Source organism: Pleurodeles waltl, chromosome 2_1 (assembly GCF_031143425.1).
Source record: "Pleurodeles waltl isolate 20211129_DDA chromosome 2_1, aPleWal1.hap1.20221129, whole genome shotgun sequence".
NCBI classification, from domain to species: Eukaryota; Metazoa; Chordata; class Amphibia; order Caudata; family Salamandridae; genus Pleurodeles; species Pleurodeles waltl.
Window position 1 is genome coordinate 514,549,835 of NC_090438.1, and position 22,296 is coordinate 514,572,130.

Genomic DNA, 22,296 nt, shown 5'->3' on the forward strand with positions numbered 1-22,296 from the left:
ACATTGCTATAAGCAATGCAATTGTTTATGCTAAAGGACAGGTGGGCAGTGGAATAGAGGTGGTGGCTGCACAAGTCACCGCTGGAGGTAGTGAATTACTATAAATAGCTGGGACTGTTATTTGCCAACTAACCTTTCTTCAGCTGCACAATTGTAGTAACAAATTTAATTGACTTGATAAGTCCTATAGGTAGATGCCTACAGGTTTTGCATGTCCGAATGGATAGCACGAACATTTAGATGGCACTGAACATATTCACACACAATACCTCTCATTCTTATAGTTACAGGAGGGTTAGATGTGGAAGAGGTTTTAAGCTATGGGCAGGGGATGGTCATAAAAGACGTGCCTTTAGGCTTTCCTGTCCGGCCTTGACTATGGAGGCTGTGCCTAAATCATAAGATTCTTATATCTCCCCACAGTAGCCCTAGTAGGCTCATTACATCACCTGGTGTTAATAGAGGAGTTGGAAGGGGAATCCAGTGAAAACCTTAATTTTACACCTAGTTGTTTTTACTTTGACAGAGCTACATTTCACTAGGCAGGAGGTATTGGGTTGTATTTTACTACGTTACTTCAGGAAATGTCTCAAATTGGGTGTTGCAAAGCTTTTAGGATGATCAGATTGATTGTATGAAGGGAATCAAATGTTTACGTTTCTTGGATTGCTCTTCGGTGATAGCCCCTAATTTTCACTGAGGGCTAATTTTGAGGCTAAGTTTGGTGATATTGTCTAAAACGTGAAGGCCTTCCACTAGCGATTGACGGGAATGTGGCTGGGGCATTGTAGGAAGTTGGCTCTGTATGTGCTATTTCAAAGTAAGGAATAGCATGCACAGAGTCCAAGGGTTCCCCTTAGAGGTAAAATAGTGGTAAAAATAGATAATACTAATGCTCTATTTTGTGGTAGTGTGGTCGAGCAGTAGGCTTATCCAAGGAGTAGTGTTAAGCATTTGTTGTACATACACATAGACAATAAATGAGGTACACACACTCAGAGACAAATCCAGCCAATAGGTTTTTATATAGAAAAATATCTTTTCTTAGTTTATTTTAAGAACCACAGGTTCAAATTCTACATGTAATATCTCATTCGAAAGGTATTGCAGGTAAGTACTTTAGGAACTTCAAATCATAAAAATTGCATGTATACTTTTCAAGTTATTCACAAATAGCTGTTTTAAAAGTGGACACTTAGTGCAATTTTCACAGTTCCTGGGGGAGGTAAGTTTTGGTTAGTTTTACCAGGTAAGTAGGACACTTACAGGGTTCAGTTCTTGGTCCAAGGTAGCCCACCGTTGGGGGTTCAGAGCAACCCCAAAGTCACCACACCAGCAGCTCAGGGCCGGTCAGGTGCAGAGTTCAAAGTGGTGCCCAAAACGCGTAGGCTAGAATGGAGAGAAGGGGGTGCCCCGGTTCCGGTCTGCTTGCAGGTAAGTACCCGCGTCTTCGGAGGGCAGACCAGGGGGATTTTGTAGGGCACCGGGGGGGACACAAGCCCACACAGAAATTTCACCCTCAGCGGCGCAGGGGCGGCCGGGTGCAGTGTAGAGACAAGCGTCGGGTTCGCAATGTTAGTCTATGAGAGATCTCGGGATCTCTTCAGCGCTGCAGGCAGGCAAGGGGGGGTTTCCTCGGGGAAACCTCCACTTGGGCGAGGGAGAGGGACTCCTGGGGGTCACTCCTCCAGTGAAAGTCCGGTCCTTCAGGTCCTGGGGGCTGCGGGTGCAGGGTCTCTCCCAGGCGTCGGGACTTTAGGTTCAAAGAGTCGCGGTCAGGGGAAGCCTCGGGATTCCCTCTGCAGGCGGCGCTGTGGGGGCTCAGGGGGGACAGGTTTTGGTACTCACAGTATCAGAGTAGTCCTGGGGTCCCTCCTGAGGTGTTGGATCGCCACCAGCCGAGTCGGGGTCGCCGGGTGCAGTGTTGCAAGTCTCCCGCTTCTTGCGGGGAGCTTGCAGGGTTCTTTAAAGCTGCTGGAAACAAAGTTGCAGCTTTTCTTGGAGCAGGTCCGCTGTCCTCGGGAGTTTCTTGTCTTTTCGAAGCAGGGGCAGTCCTCAGAGGATGTCGAGGTCGCTGGTCCCTTTGGAAGGCGTCGCTGGAGCAGGATCTTTGGAAGGCAGGAGACAGGCCGGTGAGTTTCTGGAGCCAAGGCAGTTGTCGTCTTCTGGTCTTCCGCTGCAGGGGTTTTCAGCTAGGCAGTCCTTCTTCTTGTAGTTGCAGGAATCTAATTTTCTAGGGTTCAGGGTAGCCCTTAAATACTAAATTTAAGGGCGTGTTTAGGTCTGGGGGGTTAGTAGCCAATGGCTACTAGCCCTGAGGGTGGGTACACCCTCTTTGTGCCTCCTCCCAAGGGGAGGGGGTCACAATCCTAACCCTATTGGGGGAATCCTCCATCTGCAAGATGGAGGATTTCTAAAAGTTAGAGTCACCTCAGCTCAGGACACCTTAGGGGCTGTCCTGACTGGCCAGTGACTCCTCCTTGTTATTCTCATTATTTTCTCTGGCCTTGCCGCCAAAAGTGGGGCCTGGCCGGAGGGGGCGGGCAACTCCACTAGCTGGAGTGTCCTGCTGGGTTGGCACAAAGGGGGTGAGCCTTTGAGGCTCACCGCCAGGTGTGACAATTCCTGCCTGGGAGAGGTGTTAGCATCTCCACCCAGTGCAGGCTTTGTTACTGGCCTCAGAGTGACAAAGGCACTCTCCCCATGGGGCCAGCAACATGTCTCGGTTTGTGGCAGGCTGCTAAAACTAGTCAGCCTACACAGATAGTCGGTTAAGTTTCAGGGGGCACCTCTAAGGTGCCCTCTGTGGTGTATTTTACAATAAAATGTACACTGGCATCAGTGTGCATTTATTGTGCTGAGAAGTTTGATACCAAACTTCCCAGTTTTCAGTGTAGCCATTATGGTGCTGTGGAGTTCGTGTTTGACAGACTCCCAGACCACATACTCTTATGGCTACCCTGCACTTACAATGTCTAAGGTTTTATTTAGACACTGTAGGGGTACCATGCTCATGCACTGGTACCCTCACCTATGGTATAGTGCACCCTGCCTTAGGGCTGTAAGGCCTGCTAGAGGGGTGTCTTACCTATACTGCATAGGCAGTGAGAGGCTGGCATGGCACCCTGAGGGGAGTGCCATGTCGACTTACTCGTTTTGTCCTCACTAGCACACACAAGCTGGCAAGCAGTGTGTCTGTGCTGAGTGAGAGGTCTCCAGGGTGGCATAAGACATGCTGCAGCCCTTAGAGACCTTCCTTGGCATCAGGGCCCTTGGTACTAGAAGTACCAGTTACAAGGGACTTATCTGGATGCCAGGGTCTGCCAATTGTGGATACAAAAGTACAGGTTAGGGAAAGAACACTGGTGCTGGGGCCTGGTTAGCAGGCCTCAGCACACTTTCAATTGTAAACATAGCATCAGCAAAGGCAAAAAGTCAGGGGGCAACCATGCCAAGGAGGCATTTCCTTACACAACCCCCCCCCAAACGAAAGAGGATGAGACTAACCTTTCCCAAGAGAGTCTTCATTTTCTAAGTGGAAGAACCTGGAAAGGCCATCTGCATTGGCATGGGCAGTCCCAGGTCTGTGTTCCACTATAAAGTCCATTCCCTGTAGGGAGATGGACCACCTCAACAGTTTAGGATTTTCACCTTTCATTTGCATCAGCCATTTGAGAGGTCTGTGGTCAGTTTGAACTAGGAAGTGAGTCCCAAAGAGGTATGGTCTCAGCTTCTTCAGGGACCAAACCACAGCAAAGGCCTCCCTCTCAATGGCACTCCAACGCTGCTCCCTGGGGAGTAACCTCCTGCTAATGAAAGCAACAGGCTGGTCAAGGCCATCATCATTTGTTTGGGACAAAACTGCCCCTATCCCATGTTCAGAGGCATCAGTCTGCACAATGAACTGCTTAGAATAATCTGGAGCTTTGAGAACTGGTGCTGAGCACATTGCCTGTTTCAGGGTGTCAAAGGCCTGTTGGCATTCCACAGTCCAGTTCACTTTCTTGGGCATTTTCTTGGAGGTGAGTTCAGTGAGGGCTGTCACAATGGATCCATATCCCTTCACAAACCTCCTGTAATACCCAGTCAAGCCAAGGAATGCCCTGACTTGAGTCTGGGTTTTTGGAGCTACCCAGTCCAGAATAGTCTGGATCTTGGGTTGGAGTGGCTGAACTTGGCCTCCACCTACAAGGTGTCCCAAGTAAACCACAGTTCCCTGCCCTATCTGGCATTTGGATGCCTTGATAGAGAGGCCTGCAGATTGCAGAGCCTTCAAAACCTTCCCCAGGTGGACCAGGTGATCCTGCCAGGTGGAGCTAAAGACAGCAATATCATCAAGATAAGCTGTGCTAAAGGACTCCAAGCCAGCAAGGACTTGATTCACCAACCTTTGGAAGGTGGCAGGGGCATTCTTTAAACCAAAGGGCATAACAGTAAACTGATAATGCCCATCAGGTGTGGAGAATGCTGTCTTTTCTTTTGCTCCAGGTGCCATTTTTATTTGCCAGTACCCTGCTGTCAAGTCAAAGGTACTTAGAAATTTGGCAGCACCTAATTTATCAATGAGCTCATCAGCTCTTGGAATTGGATGGGCATCTGTTTTGGTGACAGAATTGAGCCCTCTGTAGTCCACACAAAACCTCATCTCTTTCTTTCCATCTTTGGTGTGAGGTTTGGGGACTAAGACCACTGGGCTAGCCCAGGGGCTGTCAGAGCGCTCAATGACTCCCAATTCCAGCATCTTGTGGACTTCCACCTTGATGCTTTCCTTAACATGGTCAGACTGTCTGAAGATTTTGTTCTTGACAGGCATGCTGTCTCCTGTGTCCACATCATGGGTACACAGGTGTGTCTGACCAGGGGTTAGGGAGAAAAGCTCAGGAAACTGTTGTAGGACTCTCCTACAATCAGCCTGCTGTTGGCCAGAGAGGGTGTCTGAGTAGATCACTCCATCTACTGTGCCATCTTTTGGGTCTGATGACAGAAGATCAGGGAGAGGTTCACTCTCTGCCTCCTGATCCTCATCTGTTACCATCAACAGATTCACATCAGCCCTGTCATGGAAGAGCTTAAGGCGGTTCACATGGATCACCCTCTTGGGGCTCCTGCTTGTGCCCAGGTCCACCAAGTAGGTGACCTGACTCTTCCTCTCCAGCACTGGGTAAGGGCCACTCCATTTGTCCTGGAGTGCCCTGGGAGCCACAGGCTCCAGAACCCAGACTTTCTGCCCTGGTTGGAACTCAACCAGTGCAGCCTTTTGGTCATACCAAAACTTCTGGAGTTGTTGGCTGGCCTCAAGGTTTTTGGTTGCCTTTTCCATGTACTCTGCCATTCTAGAGCGAAGGCCAAGTACATAGTCCACTATGTCTTGTTTTGGCTCATGGAGAGGTCTCTCCCAGCCTTCTTTAACAAGAGCAAGTGGTCCCCTTACAGGATGACCAAACAGAAGTTCAAAGGGTGAGAATCCTACTCCCTTCTGTGGCACCTCTCTGTAAGCGAAAAGCAGACATGGCAAGAGGACATCCCATCTCCTTTTGAGTTTTTCTGGGAGCCCCATGATCATGCCTTTTAATGTCTTGTTGAATCTCTCAACCAAGCCATTAGTTTGTGGATGGTATGGGGTAGTGAATTTATAAGTCACTCCACACTCATTCCACATGTGCTTTAGGTATGCTGACATGAAGTTGGTACCTCTGTCAGACACCACCTCCTTAGGGAAACCCACTCTGGTAAAGATACCAATGAGGGCCTTGGCTACTGCAGGGGCAGTAGTCGACCTAAGGGGAATAGCTTCAGGATACCTGGTAGCATGATCCACTACTACCAGGATATACATATTTCCTGAGGCTGTGGGAGGTTCCAGTGGACCAACTATGTCCACACCCACTCTTTCAAAGGGAACCCCCACCACTGGAAGTGGAATGAGGGGGGCCTTTGGATGCCCACCTGTCTTACCACTGGCTTGACAGGTGGGGCAGGAGAGGCAAAACTCCTTAACCATGTTGGACATATTGGGCCAGTAGAAGTGGTTGACTAACCTCTCCCACGTCTTGGTTTGTCCCAAATGTCCAGCAAGGGGAATGTCATGGGCCAATGTTAGGATGAACTCTCTGAACAGCTGAGGCACTACCACTCTCCTAGTGGCACCAGGTTTGGGGTCTCTGGCCTCAGTGTACAGGAGTCCATCTTCCCAATAGACCCTATGCGTTCCATTTTTCTTGCCTTTGGACTCTTCAGCAGCTTGCTGCCTAAGGCCTTCAAGAGAGGGACAGGTTTCTTGTCCCTTACACAGCTCCTCCCTTGAGGGTCCCCCTGGGCCCAAGAGCTCAACCTGATAAGGTTCAAGCTCCAAAGGCTCAGTTCCCTCAGAGGGCAGAACTTCTTCCGGAGAAGAGAGGTCCCCTTTCTTTTGCTGTGTTGCAGTTGGTTTCCCAACTGACTTTCCTGTTCTCTTGGTAGGCTGGGCCATTTTTCCAGACTCCAGCTCTACTTTTTCACCCCGTGCCTTGCACTGTGCTCTTGTTTTCACACACACCAGTTCCGGGATACCCAGCATTGCTGCATGGGTTTTTAGCTCTACCTCAGCCCATGCTGAGGACTCCAGGTCATTTCCAAGCAGACAGTCCACTGGGATATTTGAGGAGACCACCACCTGTTTCAGGCCATTGACCCCTCCCCATTCTAAAGTAACCATTGCCATGGGATGTACTTTTCTCTGATTGTCAGCGTTGGTGACTGTGTAGGTTTTTCCAGTCAGGTATTGGCCAGGGGAAACCAGTTTCTCTGTCACCATGGTGACACTGGCACCTGTATCCCTCAGGCCCTCTATTCTAGTCCCATTAATTAAGAGTTGCTGTCTGTATTTTTGCATGTTAGGCGGCCAGACAGCTAGTGTGGCTAAATCCACCCCACCCTCAGAAACTAGAGTAGCTTCAGTGTGGACCCTGATTTGCTCTGGGCACACTGTTGATCCCACTTGGAGACTAGCCATACCAGTGTTACCTGGATGGGAGTTTGGAGTGGAACCTTTCTTGGGACAGGCCTTGTCTCCAGTTTGGTGTCCATGCTGTTTACAGCTATGACACCAGGCCTTTTTGGGATCAAAGTTTTTACCCTTGTACCCATTGTTTTGTGAAGAGGCTCTGGGCCCACCCTCCTGTGCAGGTTTTTGGGGGCCTGTAGAAGACTCTTTACTATTTTTAGTTTTGGTTGTCTCATCACCCTTCTGCTGGGGAGTCTTTGTGACCCCTTTCTTTTGGTCACCCCCTGTTGAAGTCTTGGACACCCTTGTCTTGACCCAATGGTCCGCCTTCTTTCCCAATTCTTGGGGAGAAATTGGTCCTAGGTCTACCAGATGCTGATGCAGTTTATCATTGAAACAATTACTTAACAGGTGTTCTTTCACAAATAAATTGTACAGCCCATCATAATTACTTACACCACTGCCTTGAATCCAACCATCTAGTGTTTTCACTGAGTAGTCAACAAAGTCAACCCAGGTCTGGCTCGAGGATTTTTGAGCCCCCCTGAACCTAATCCTGTACTCCTCAGTGGAGAATCCAAAGCCCTCAATCAGGGTACCCTTCATGAGGTCATAAGATTCTGCATCTTGTCCAGAGAGTGTGAGGAGTCTATCCCTACACTTTCCTGTGAACATTTCCCAAAGGAGAGCACCCCAGTGAGATCTGTTCACTTTTCTGGTTACACAAGCCCTCTCAAAAGCTGTGAACCATTTGGTGATGTCATCACCATCTTCATATTTAGTTACAATCCCTTTAGGGATTTTCAACATGTCAGGAGAATCTCTGACCCTATTTATGTTGCTGCCACCATTGATGGGTCCTAGGCCCATCTCTTGTCTTTCCCTCTCTATGGCTAGGATCTGTCTTTCCAAAGCCAATCTTTTGGCCATCCTGGCTAACTGGATGTCCTCTTCACTGGGGCTATCCTCAGTGATTTCAGAGGTGTTGGTCTCTCCTGTGAGGGAACCAGCATCTCTGACTATTATTTTAGGAGTCAGGGTTTGAGGGACCCTGTTCTCCCTAGATAGGACTGGTAGGGGGGAATTGTCCTCCAAGTCACTATCCTCTTCCTCTGAGTTGCCACCCTCAGAGGGGTTGGCCTTTTCAAACTCTGCCAAAAGCTCCTGGAGCTGTATTTTGGTAGGTTTGGGGCCCATTGTTATTTTCTTTAGTTTACAGAGTGACCTTAGCTCTCTCATCTGTAGATGGAGGTAAGGTGTGGTGTCGAGTTCCACCACATTCACATCTGTGCTAGACATTATGCTTCTAAAAGTTGGAATACTTTTTAAGAAACTAAAACTGGTTCTAGAATCTAATTCAAACTTTTAACAAATTTTTAAACTCTAAAAGAAATGCTAAACAGGATCTAACACAAGGCCCTAGCAGGTCTTTTAAGAATTTAGAAAACTTTTCAAATTGCAAAAATCAATTTCTAATGACAATTTTGGAATTTGTCGTGTGATCAGGTATTGGCTGAGTAGTCCAGCAAATGCAAAGTCTTGTACCCCACCGCTGATCCACCAATGTAGGAAGTTGGCTCTGTATGTGCTATTTCAAAGTAAGGAATAGCATGCACAGAGTCCAAGGGTTCCCCTTAGAGGTAAAATAGTGGTAAAAATAGATAATACTAATGCTCTATTTTGTGGTAGTGTGGTCGAGCAGTAGGCTTATCCAAGGAGTAGTGTTAAGCATTTGTTGTACATACACATAGACAATAAATGAGGTACACACACTCAGAGACAAATCCAGCCAATAGGTTTTTATATAGAAAAATATCTTTTCTTAGTTTATTTTAAGAACCACAGGTTCAAATTCTACATGTAATATCTCATTCGAAAGGTATTGCAGGTAAGTACTTTAGGAACTTCAAATCATAAAAATTGCATGTATACTTTTCAAGTTATTCACAAATAGCTGTTTTAAAAGTGGACACTTAGTGCAATTTTCACAGTTCCTGGGGGAGGTAAGTTTTGGTTAGTTTTACCAGGTAAGTAGGACACTTACAGGGTTCAGTTCTTGGTCCAAGGTAGCCCACCGTTGGGGGTTCAGAGCAACCCCAAAGTCACCACACCAGCAGCTCAGGGCCGGTCAGGTGCAGAGTTCAAAGTGGTGCCCAAAACGCATAGGCTAGAATGGAGAGAAGGGGGTGCCCCGGTTCCGGTCTGCTTGCAGGTAAGTACCCGCGTCTTCGGAGGGCAGACCAGGGGGATTTTGTAGGGCACCGGGGGGGACACAAGCCCACACAGAAATTTCACCCTCAGCGGCGCAGGGGCGGCCGGGTGCAGTGTAGAGACAAGCGTCGGGTTCGCAATGTTAGTCTATGAGAGATCTCGGGATCTCTTCAGCGCTGCAGGCAGGCAAGGGGGGGTTTCCTCGGGGAAACCTCCACTTGGGCGAGGGAGAGGGACTCCTGGGGGTCACTCCTCCAGTGAAAGTCCGGTCCTTCAGGTCCTGGGGGCTGCGGGTGCAGGGTCTCTCCCAGGCGTCGGGACTTTAGGTTCAAAGAGTCGCGGTCAGGGGAAGCCTCGGGATTCCCTCTGCAGGCGGCGCTGTGGGGGCTCAGGGGGGACAGGTTTTGGTACTCACAGTATCAGAGTAGTCCTGGGGTCCCTCCTGAGGTGTTGGATCGCCACCAGCCGAGTCGGGGTCGCCGGGTGCAGTGTTGCAAGTCTCCCGCTTCTTGCGGGGAGCTTGCAGGGTTCTTTAAAGCTGCTGGAAACAAAGTTGCAGCTTTTCTTGGAGCAGGTCCGCTGTCCTCGGGAGTTTCTTGTCTTTTCGAAGCAGGGGCAGTCCTCAGAGGATGTCGAGGTCGCTGGTCCCTTTGGAAGGCGTCGCTGGAGCAGGATCTTTGGAAGGCAGGAGACAGGCCGGTGAGTTTCTGGAGCCAAGGCAGTTGTCGTCTTCTGGTCTTCCGCTGCAGGGGTTTTCAGCTAGGCAGTCCTTCTTCTTGTAGTTGCAGGAATCTAATTTTCTAGGGTTCAGGGTAGCCCTTAAATACTAAATTTAAGGGCGTGTTTAGGTCTGGGGGGTTAGTAGCCAATGGCTACTAGCCCTGAGGGTGGGTACACCCTCTTTGTGCCTCCTCCCAAGGGGAGGGGGTCACAATCCTAACCCTATTGGGGGAATCCTCCATCTGCAAGATGGAGGATTTCTAAAAGTTAGAGTCACCTCAGCTCAGGACACCTTAGGGGCTGTCCTGACTGGCCAGTGACTCCTCCTTGTTATTCTCATTATTTTCTCCGGCCTTGCCGCCAAAAGTGGGGCCTGGCCGGAGGGGGCGGGCAACTCCACTAGCTGGAGTGTCCTGCTGGGTTGGCACAAAGGGGGTGAGCCTTTGAGGCTCACCGCCAGGTGTGACAATTCCTGCCTGGGAGAGGTGTTAGCATCTCCACCCAGTGCAGGCTTTGTTACTGGCCTCAGAGTGACAAAGGCACTCTCCCCATGGGGCCAGCAACATGTCTCGGTTTGTGGCAGGCTGCTAAAACTAGTCAGCCTACACAGATAGTCGGTTAAGTTTCAGGGGGCACCTCTAAGGTGCCCTCTGTGGTGTATTTTACAATAAAATGTACACTGGCATCAGTGTGCATTTATTGTGCTGAGAAGTTTGATACCAAACTTCCCAGTTTTCAGTGTAGCCATTATGGTGCTGTGGAGTTCGTGTTTGACAGACTCCCAGACCACATACTCTTATGGCTACCCTGCACTTACAATGTCTAAGGTTTTATTTAGACACTGTAGGGGTACCATGCTCATGCACTGGTACCCTCACCTATGGTATAGTGCACCCTGCCTTAGGGCTGTAAGGCCTGCTAGAGGGGTGTCTTACCTATACTGCATAGGCAGTGAGAGGCTGGCATGGCACCCTGAGGGGAGTGCCATGTCGACTTACTCGTTTTGTCCTCACTAGCACACACAAGCTGGCAAGCAGTGTGTCTGTGCTGAGTGAGAGGTCTCCAGGGTGGCATAAGACATGCTGCAGCCCTTAGAGACCTTCCTTGGCATCAGGGCCCTTGGTACTAGAAGTACCAGTTACAAGGGACTTATCTGGATGCCAGGGTCTGCCAATTGTGGATACAAAAGTACAGGTTAGGGAAAGAACACTGGTGCTGGGGCCTGGTTAGCAGGCCTCAGCACACTTTCAATTGTAAACATAGCATCAGCAAAGGCAAAAAGTCAGGGGGCAACCATGCCAAGGAGGCATTTCCTTACAGGCATGATATAAGATAGACTATGCTCCTGAAAAAAATGGGGAGCAGAATCTTCCTGGCACATTATTTGTAAGCACTTCATTAAAACTACAGAGATCTAAAGTTATAAAAGCATTAGAAAGGTGAATCAGAACAGCATAGGCAGTAGTGGTCTTCCTTTAATCTACTCAAATGGTCAATTTTATCTTTTGTTAAGTATATTTCAACATTGTAATTGTATGGTCCGAACTATTTAATATTGTGTTGCGTTGTTAATGTCTCCTGATCTCTGAGATTGTTTAGGTGGTACTTTAAATGTTGCTTATATGTTTTGATTAACAACATTTGATTGATGATAATGGAAGGTATCACCTATCAGCTTCTAGTATTCTCAGCTCCTCACCGGCCAGGTTTCTCTGAGCAAGTTCTTACAGCAGGTAGGCTTCTCTCAGGAGATGAGTCCCAATGAACCGATGGACTCCAAGGCAGGAAACTGCCACTTCTGCTTGTGAATAGTGCATGAGGCAAACCTCTAATGCTGCTGGAGACAGCTGTTCCATACAATGTAAGGTAGCCATGAATGCTTCTGTGAATGCAAGCATTAAAATCGTGTTGTCCAGTCAAAGTTAGGTTCTCTCCCTGCAGCGGCTCAGAGTGGATTGTTATAAACAGTAAATCTGTTTATTAATGGCGAGGATCCCATACCTATCCTACTTATATTGGCACACTGTTCTCTCCCATGTTTTCTGCAAAGTGATGTTCTTCCTGTTCTAGGAGTACGTCTTGTGGCATCACATCCTTGGCAGAGTTCCGTGCATCTAAAATGCAAGATGGTGAAACCTTGTCTTAGTTCTGAAGATGCCATCCCTGCCTCACCTATGTTTCTCTAAAGTACAAAGGGAAACCAGTTCCTGAGTAAAAACTTGACCTAGGCCTCCTACAGGGATATGTCATTATATGCAGATCCAAAAAGAGCATGTAATTTTGTCTTGCACTGTAAGAGAAATGTGCTTATTAAACCTACTCACTCGCATATGTTGTTCTGTTTGGCACTCTGGTGTCACTCCCACCCATCCAGTGCTTTGTGTATGAGTTCCGGCAGGAGAGGAGCAATTAACCAAGTGTGAAATGAGTGATTCTTGAAAGAAACGTGTATCTCATTGGACTGCACTCTAGAGGAGCGCAGGGCAAATATATACCATTTTGCATAACTGCTACATAGTGCTGACGTTTACCTTCACCTCTAGATTTTTGTTGTCCAGTTTACATGTATGCTTCATAAATTATTAATTTTTTTTTTTTTTTTTACTTGATCCAGTCAAAAATTGCACATTCAATGTATCATTGAACCTTGCATACCAGCGGATCTATTCCTAAAGCACGAAATAGCAGAAGAATATGCAGTCTAACCTATGGGCTACAGATCTGGAAACATTTTGGGTGTGTCAGTATTTTACCTCTCGCTTCCAGATTTTTTTCACCTGGGCAACTTTTTAGGGAACATATGAAGAGATGTCTAAGTTACAAGAGGCAGAGAAAAAAGAATTGGCAACGCAAATAGGTCTCGCCTTTTGAGACCTGGTGCCTGTGCTGATGGTTTTCAGCAGCGCTGTACAACATTTTTAATACTGTTCAGCATTCCCAGTGCTGGGCGGCATGGCTCAAAAAGCATGAAAGGAAAAAAAAGCCTGACGCAGACCCACATGCCTAGTGAAGGCATGCGCATCATGCGTGCACGTTCCTACAAAATAAAACTAGCACTTACTTTGTTTCTTTATATTTACTTATTCGAGTTTGATTGGTAAATAAAGGAATATGTTGTGCTTAAGCATATTTTTAAAGCGGGTGATGGGAAAACAACACGGAGGGCGGAAGCAAAACTGATTCTTAGTGGGGTGGAAACAACACGGCTCGGGGAAGGAACAAGGGGTGTGGGCTGGGAAAGCAACATTAGTGTACGGGTGAGGTGGAAAAACCAAACAGATGAGAGAGAGCAATGTGGATGTGGGAGGGAAGAAGCCCACAGGTGAGAAAGCAACTTGGGGTGGGCGGTGGGGGAAGCATTTGAGGGTGAGAGGATCATGGGAAGCACGCAAGGAGAAGCACACGGGAAGCACAGTGGTGAGAGAGCAATATGGAGAGCAGAGGGGGAAGGGAAACTCACTAGGGAGACAACTGCAAATCGCAAGCGCTCTTGGGGGAGAGCTTAAGATACATGAGAAAAAGTAGTTCCCTAAAAGTGAGCAGTGAAAGGATACAAGTAAATTGGAAATGGTGCAGTAGAGGGACAAATACGAGATGAACATGACAGATTATCGAAAGAGAAGCAGACGAATTATAGTAACAGTAACGTCAACCAGTGATAAAGATTGGGCAGGCTGCAAGTCCCTCTGTTTTTGATAAGCCCAGGCTATATGTCTTTCAAAGCAAAACCGCTTTGCTGTCTGCTACGCTGGACCTATAGGTTATAAACCTCTAAACAGAACACAAGGGGCCTATTCAGCTGGCTGCAGCTATAGAAAATGTAAAAATACCAGACATAAAAAAAGAGTCTGCGGACACATGCTAAAAAGATGAATTGTGATCTATAAACATTGCACACATTTCTCAATCAAAGCAAATAATATGAGAAATGATTCACTTTCAAGGCCATGTATATAAGTTCCAATTTAAGCTGTCTCTCGTGTGCTTTTTTTGCTTTCTCAGGGGCTTGGTGTGTATTTAATTCCCATTGAGGACATATAGGAAAGGCGGGGGATCATGAATCCTGAATCAACAAATATAGACAACATCCTTTCTTCACTTTTCCTTCTTGTCTCGTTCACTGTGATCAGCTCACTGGACATTCCTTTTTGCATAGTGGAATCTGTAGATTTCTGGTCTATGAAGAGGCTGAATTCTAGCATACCAGAAAATTTGACTCTGTAGACGTTTTTCCCCTCCAGTCTTTTCAGAAGTCTGTATTCAATTGGTAGGGCTGCATTGCCAAGTTTAGAAAATGAAGTTGAGCAATGAATACATGCTAATTTCCTTTCAGTCCACTTTGAAATACTCATGTTGAGAGGATGCAAATTGCATTAGTTTTTGCTGGCTTGTTGGGGGGGAAGGAGTCACGTACATTAATATCACTGAGCAGGAGCAGAACATAGGCAAAGACGTGTTTAGCATCCCAGTATGTCAAAGACTATGTGGAGTGGAGAGCTCTCTAGTTCCCATCTTGATCACCCAAAGAAAGGGTGACTCCTCTGAGTTAGGAGTTAAAAGGCCAGAAAGGGCTGGAAAGATGCCTTGGCAATATTGATAATTCTTGACTGCAGGTGGTAGTGGATGTAGAAGTTGAAAAGCAAAGCATCTAAACCACCCTGAAATAATGAGTTCTGATGCTTCCCTTCTTAGCTCAAGCCTCCTGACACATGATCTAGGCAAGAAATGAGATCACAGGAAAAAGCCCAACGCTATATTGGATTTGGAACATCAGGCAGGTAACGATGGAAAGGTCACCATCTCGGATAGGCATAGATGCCTAGTTGCGCTTACTCTTTCAGGAGAATGGCATTTTCCCCACAGTGGCAGAGAAAGCCATTTTTGCATCCACTCTGCCAACTGGCTCCTACTTCCAGCACAACATAACACCCTGCTGCCCACCTGCAACCATGTCGATCGCCCAGGTGGAGCAAAGGTAAAACCTCCCACCACATGCCGGGTGCCCGAATCTAAAAATGTTTTGCCTCCTCCTCACACAACGAGGAGCCAGGGCATCAAACCACTACTGGTGAGTCCTTTTCTGAGATGTTACAACCAGTAGTATCTAGTGAGCCACTCGATCTCCTGTCGGTGAAATGTAAATGCTTAACCAGTCTCTTATTTTACACTTGCTGTGATTATTCTTTATTGCAATCACTTGTGAGTATTTTATGTTCTCATAGGTGGGTCCGTAGTCTGTGAAAGAGGGAGCACCAGGTGCCACATAGACAAGCGAGAGTTCGCCAAAGATAGCACAGGAAATGTGTGCAATTCAGAATCGGGACCACGGGAGGCCCTTCAGTTTGTAATTTGGAGCCCAAGGTGAGCCGGAAATTGAGTGTCAAAAGCAAGGAGGTCGCTGTTGGAAAAATAACAAACTCCGGAACAGGGGGTTGCATTTCTACTGAAGAACGAAACACTGCAGGAAATATCCTTCTCGAGAAATAGATTAACTTTAGTGCATAGCAAAACGCAAAAGGGGGAAAAACATCTGTATAAGAGAGAAACAGGCAAGATCCGTATCAGTGAGGAAAAGCCAGCTACCCCCTTCGATGCCCAGTCCATGGTTTCTATTCATTCCAGACATATAACCTTACTTTTAGAAATAAATGTCATGTTCTCATCGTTGCATTTTCATAAAAACATGCTTTCTGGCAAGTAAAAGTAAAGAGATTAAAAAAAAGAAATTCTAAACTTAGGGCATTTCTGCCGTTCCAGAACTCAAAATAAAAATAAATATTGAAAAAAAAATGAAAAATTATTTAAATAGACAATACTAATAACATTCTTTCATTATGATTACATGATTTCCATGGCCAGTCTGTTTTTTTTGTTGTTGTTGTTTCTTAACACGTACATCTGAGTTGTCAGATCAATTTATCATGCATAATCACGTTTTTTCTAATTTGGCTGGGAACACATTATAAAACGATTGTCCTACCACGAGAAAGAACATCTTTTGCAAAATAGCTTCGGCCATTAATTAACGTGAGTGGTGGTCTTTCCAGCCTTGAAAAAAAACCCTGATAACCGTCTCTATAAGGCAGTTTTGTTATTGATTTATTTATTTATTTCACATTTACTTGCACAATTTCAGGCAGTCATATGTAAATAAAATTTCAACATGGAATTTTCTTGCATTCTAGGTTACCAAACGTCTGTAGCAGAAAAAAGTTTCTAAGCTTGTAAGTAGGATAGAGTTTGTGGAAAGGTCAGAAATACAAACATACAAGGTGTGATTTGTCGCATTTTTATTTGTCGAATTTCACACTTGGGATGCCTTAAAATCTTAATTCTTCCTATCCTGTGATCTTTGTGAATTCACACCTGCGGTATTGTTTGTTATCAGAGGATACCTCGTAAAGCACGGTGGTATGCCCCTTATTCTTGCGATTGGTTTTAGAGTATTCTTTCTGCTAAGTGTTTAATGCTGTTTTGCCAACTAATTTATATTTATTGAACCGGGTGTTAACGTCGCTTTATTATACATGCTTTAAAAGATATGACCCACCTCCTTGTACCTGGGTTACCTAATTTGGCAAATTTAAGGGCACTTAGAAAACAGGCTAACCTCTGTTTATCACTACTTCAACTCAGTACAAGTGATTAAGGAGAAGTACTAGGAAAGTCAATATGGTGAGAAATGGAGAAATGAAGATTACACATAAGTCATCGGGGCATTAGCCGAAGCCTGTGTGTATTTGTTCCCTTCAATATCTTCAGCCCATTTTCTGCTGCCTCAGTTTGCTCGAATACTTGTCTTTTTTGCCTCTCACTACACAGTGAGGTTTGCCTCATTGCACAGCCAGGATTCGTTACCTAGCCTTAAAAATAAACTTAGAAACCAATACTTCTTCCCAATCCCTAACTTAGGCTCTAGTCCCTCCCTATTAGTAATAAAGTGGAACTCCAACTAGCATACTTCTTCAAATATCAAGCACCTTGGCGGCCCCGTGCTCAAAACCAACCGGGCTGGGAATGGGATATCAAAGCAGAGAAACCAAACTACAGGAATGGAGAAGAAAAACCCAGCAAAAAAAAAAACAGAAAAAAAAAATAACTCACTAAAATAGAGTGGACTCGGCCAGAATCCAACTTGAACCTACCAAAGGAAGTGACCAAATCTTTGAAGGATAGGAAAACCAACCAAGCCAGAGACACCAAGAGCTCTGTGACCACCGTAGACTACACCAGCCCCCCCCCAAAAAAAAACTCCACCCTTCCTGCAACTGGTGAAACCCCACAAGAAAAAAGATCGCTAGAGGCCTTTGAGGATCGATCTTAAGACACAAGATGCCGGAATTGGGGTAAACGCTCAAAGAAAAGCACTCTTGCTTGTTGTAAAGACAGAATAACCATCCAAAAAAGCCCTAGCAGAGACAGACAGAAAGAAGGACTCCAAAACGCAAGAGACCCACAGATGACTACAGAAGGCTGTATATTTTGAATATTTTGTACATTTGGCAAGTCTAGATAGCACAGGAGTTAAAAGCATCTGAAAAAAGAGCTGCTCATCACCGGGTCAAGGTTCAGCACCAGCAGGCTAATGATTAATACATTATTATTTATATAATTTAAACAAACATTGTATGAAGCAGTACAACTTAACTTGATTTTAGGGCTAAAATGGGTATATCCGGTCTGTGTAAATAGGCAAACCTCACAATGTAAGGACTGGGACAAGTATGACTGACACTGAGGTAATGCAGAGAAATACAAGGAGGCATGTGGACATGTTTGGGATTTTCACTGGTTGGACTTAAATAACTGGTGGTTAACTGGGTTAGCCACAAAATACAGAAAACTATATCAGTCACAGCCTAATTTTTTTTAAAATCCATATTCTATCAGATGCAAAGCATAGTTTGCATTTCAAGGTGACTTTCCACATCGCCATGCTTTCTAACCATCCTTCTTCTCTGCCTTTTTGTACAGGTGCAGGTCTGGGACACTGCTGGCCAAGAACGCTTCAGAAAAAGCATGGTGGAGCACTACTACCGAAATGTGCATGCAGTAGTTTTTGTATATGATGTCACCAAGATGGCATCCTTTGAGAACCTGAAAACCTGGATACAGGAATGCAATGGACATTCGGTTTCTCCATCGGTGCCCAAAGTGCTTGTGGGAAACAAATGTGACTTAAGAGAACAGATTCAAGTCCCATCCAATTTAGCACTAAAATTTGCTGATGCTCACAACATGCTCTTGTTTGAAACTTCTGCTAAGGACCCTAAAGAGAGCCAAAATGTTGAGTCGATATTCATGTGCCTGGCCTGTAAGTTGAAGGCACAGAAGTCCTTGTTCTATCGGGATATGGAGAGGCAGGAAAGGAAGCTGCCCCTTTCACAACAATCCAACAATAAAAACTCTTGTCCTTGTTGAGCAACCACAATAGAAGAAAACAAAGTATTGGTATTGTCAATGTCTTCTGTGCCTGCATCCCATTTCTTTAATTCTGCTTGTTTCAGTATTCATTAACATTAGCAAAATAAATTTTCTATGGAAGATGTCTTGTATTTTTTTTTACAAGTGATCTATTCATTTTACATGCCAACAGAATAATGGAAGGAATGAGAAATCATAGTTTTCATTTATGTTTTCATTGCAACATCTATATAACAGATTTCATTAACCAAAATCTCTCCTCTAGGTCCGCTATGGATTTATATTAAGGTGTCTACGATGTAAAATATACTGAGGTATTCGGCTGGGTTTTGCAGGAAATACAGTAAGTAGTTCACTTCTTGCATCAACAATATCCAAATGTGGACACAATTTCAAACACCCTATCTGAAAACGTGTTAGAAAAAAAGTGCACAGTAGCAGGTGCACGGAATTAAGGGTGAAGAAAGCATTATTAAATTATTATATTCCAAATAGCAAAAACGTCTTGTCTAAAGAAACCCTGAAATAATTCAGTCCCAAGGAGGATCTCATTCTAGAAAGATAACAACTTGCGTTCTACATCAAGTGTTGAACATTGTAATTTTCTTACATATTGCCGCCGATCTTTATACACTGGTGCATAAATGGTTCTCATCTTAATTTCTTCAATGTAGCACAAAATTCCCAGGCCATAGGGCATTGTACAAATCCCGCAGAGCCCATCGGCTGTGTAAGGTAAGTGAGTCCAGGATGTGCCTGCTTTGAAAATAACATGTCGGGATGCGACCACAATCCCAAGGTGCCAATCCAAAACAAGTCCGTTCCGTGCTGAGTACATTCTTATCAGCATACCCCCTTGGTAGGGAAAAAACACGAAGAATAAAAACATGTGCACATTGTACAATGTGGAAAACTACTTGCAGCTTTCACCGTAGCAGTGTCTAATGCTAAGATAAATTCAGTAGGCAAAACGAAGCTGGTGGTCACTAATGTGACAGTGTAGTGCTAGGCTAAGTGCAACGTGGATTCAGTGGTCAAAACTCACATATCATTATAAACTGCAGTCTCTATGCCACTTAGTTGAGACTGGGACGCCAAAGACTTTCTTGTGGCCACAGCACTTCTCACCAAAACTGCTTGAGGATACATAGTCCTGTGCAGCCCCAACTGGCCCTTCGACCTGGCAAGATCTCCTGGCCGGTCCTATGTCACTACACCACTCAGGATTCCAGCCTGTCTGGCTGTGACTGGGCTCTAGATGCAGGCTGGCCTCCGCACAGGCCCCCTGCTGCCAGGCGTCGATCATGCATCTACTTACCTATCCCTAATAATCACCTAGAGACCCATGGATAGCATTACTTAAGCCTGTCTGCAGCCCACATCACACTGCACATCTGGAGGAAGGCCTGAACTACTACACCATCAGTGCTCACACTTCCCTAATGGCTAATATGATAAAAAGAGAGTAAAACATGACAGTGTCCGCCATGTAGATGCAGGTAGAGTTGATAGGCTGAAATTTACCGCTCACTTGGGGATTTTGGCGGCTTGTGTGGTCCTCAGGCAAGTGCCTGGTTAGAGCATGTCCACCATTTGCCTCACTGGTCACACTCTTTTGCCCCATTTTTGTTCTTAGACAACTGGTGGTCTGTTCGATGCATACAGGCTTTCGCTTGGGCCAGGCCATTGCCTCTGAGCAAATGTTACTATTTGGTATTTCTTTAAGGAGACTTAAAGAGATAAGGGGGAGTCCTGATGTGCCCACTCCAATCAACATTGAGTGGGCATACCAGTTGCCCTAATGGATAAACACCGGGTTTGGTTTGAAATAGGCCTCTCACTTGGACACTTCCATAAGTGCTGGAAGGCTCTGCTTTCTAAACTTTACCCAGGTACCTTTTCCAGTCTAACAGTCTAACATTTAGTCATCATGGCCTCCACAGAGGTACAACCCTAGTCCAACCCGTATGCTACCATCATCTTCACAGGCCTAGTTAAAAGAGCATTTGGAACTATATGTGGGTAAACTATTGGAATAATAACAGTGAAGAAGGATTGTATGGAACCACGCATGCCTTAACAACGCGGTCGAAACAACGACTACATTGTTTACATGCATGCATTTACCACACATGCCTTTACAACAAATTTTCGTTGTAAAAGCATGCCTAATAAAGCATGCATGGTTCTGTCATACCACCCCACCACCTGCCCTGAGGCCCAAAACGACCTCCTGCCCCATCTGCCCTAAAAAAGAAAAACTATCCCAACACCCCCACACCACAAACTAAAGTATCCTTACCTCATCAGCCCTAAACCTAAAAAAAAAAAAAAAACTATCCGACCCGCTCCCACCCATAAAAGTGAACTTCTCTGACTCCCCACCCTCCCTGAGCCCTAAAAAAAAAATCCTGACTTCCCCCCCCCTCAAAATAAACTACCCTGACCTCTCACCCGCTCTGAGCCCTAATAAAAACAAAAAAACAACCCGACCATCCCTAAAAACTAAGCTAACCCAAAGTCGCCCACCCGCCCTGAGCTCTAAAACCTTCCTCCCTAATTAGTAAACTACCCCAAAACCCCCCGCACACCATAAGTCCTAAAAAGACCAACTATCCTGACCTCCCACCCCAGCCCCTAAGAACTAAACTACCCCAACCCCCCACCCACGCTGAGCCATAAAATTAAAAATATACCCTGATCCTTCATCCCTAAAAACTAAAGCTAAAGTACCCTGACACCCCCACCCACCCTAAGCCCTAAATCCACCCCACCGCTACAAACTACCCACCAACCCTGCCCCAACCCCACTTACCTCACAGCATCCTCTCCAGATCCTTCCTCTTCCATCCTCCCTCCCTTCCTTAAACCTTCCCCCACCCCTTTAAAAATAAACTACCCCACCACCAAAATTAAAAAATATACCCAAACCCCCTCTCCCAAACCTAAAAAAAAAAAACAATTACCCCACCCTAAGCCCTCCCAAAAATACCCAAACCTACACCCCTTAAAAAAAAAAAAAAAAAAAACAGCCCACCATAGCCTCCCACCCACCTCAATCCCTTAATCGACCCCCACCCCTGCCTCAGCCGCACTTACCTCACCGCGTCACTCCCGCTCTTAAAAAAGAAAAAATAGCCCAACACACCACCCTAATTCCTTAAAACAAATACCCAAACTCCCGTCCCCAGCCCTTCACCCACCCCAAACCCTTAATGAACCCTCCCTCCTCTGCCCCAGCCCCACTTACCTCACTGCATCCTCCACGTTCTCTCCCAAACAAAGCATGGCTTTTTCTGTGCCTTAACCACGCATATGCGTAGTTCAGCACATGCATGGTTAAGGCACAGAAACAGCCATGCGTTATTTGGGCGAGCGTGGTTACGCATGCGTGGGAAACGTCTGCGTTGTTTACAACGCATGGTTGAGGACGTTTCTCATGAAGAAGTGTTAATGCACCTCCATGTTTAACTAGAATGCCGGTCTAGTAGATAACTTTGATTGAAAAGGCTTACTTTACACTACCAAAAGTCAGACACTGACAAATATTTGCTGTCATTTTCACAGATAACTGCATGGTGCACCATGGGGCATAAGCTGCACCATGGGACACTAGGAAGCACTGCTATGAGGACATGAGATTAAAAAAAAACAAGTCTACAGATTTCCATGCTCCACTTATTCTTGGGCTCACCAGGTGAACACATGCAAAACAATAAGCACTTAGTAACTATCTTCTAGCAATTGAAGAAAAAGATCTCTCCAATTTGTTATTCTGGTCCATTGCAAATTACTATTTCAGAGGGCTTTATGCAGGCAGAATCATACTGTGTAGGAAGCTGGCTCTGTATATACCGTCTCAAAGGGAGAGATAGTGTGCAGAGAGTCCAAGAATTCCCCTTAGAGGTAAGATAGTGGCAAAATTAGATAATTCAAATGCTCTATTTTGTGGTAGTGTG

At 45.8% G+C, this 22,296-nt stretch overlaps 1 protein-coding gene across 1 annotated transcript in view; it reads left to right on the forward strand.

Moving 5' to 3' along the window:
- RAB33A (RAB33A, member RAS oncogene family) overlaps positions 1-18,457 on the forward strand; it is a 66,605-nt gene extending 48,148 nt beyond the window's left edge. The window contains exon 2 of the mRNA XM_069214039.1: positions 17,888-18,457. Within this exon, the coding sequence (XP_069070140.1) occupies positions 17,888-18,334 (447 nt within the window). The 3' untranslated portion in view covers positions 18,335-18,457. The remainder of the gene's footprint in view (positions 1-17,887) is intronic.
- The last annotated feature ends 3,839 nt before the right edge of the window (positions 18,458-22,296 follow it).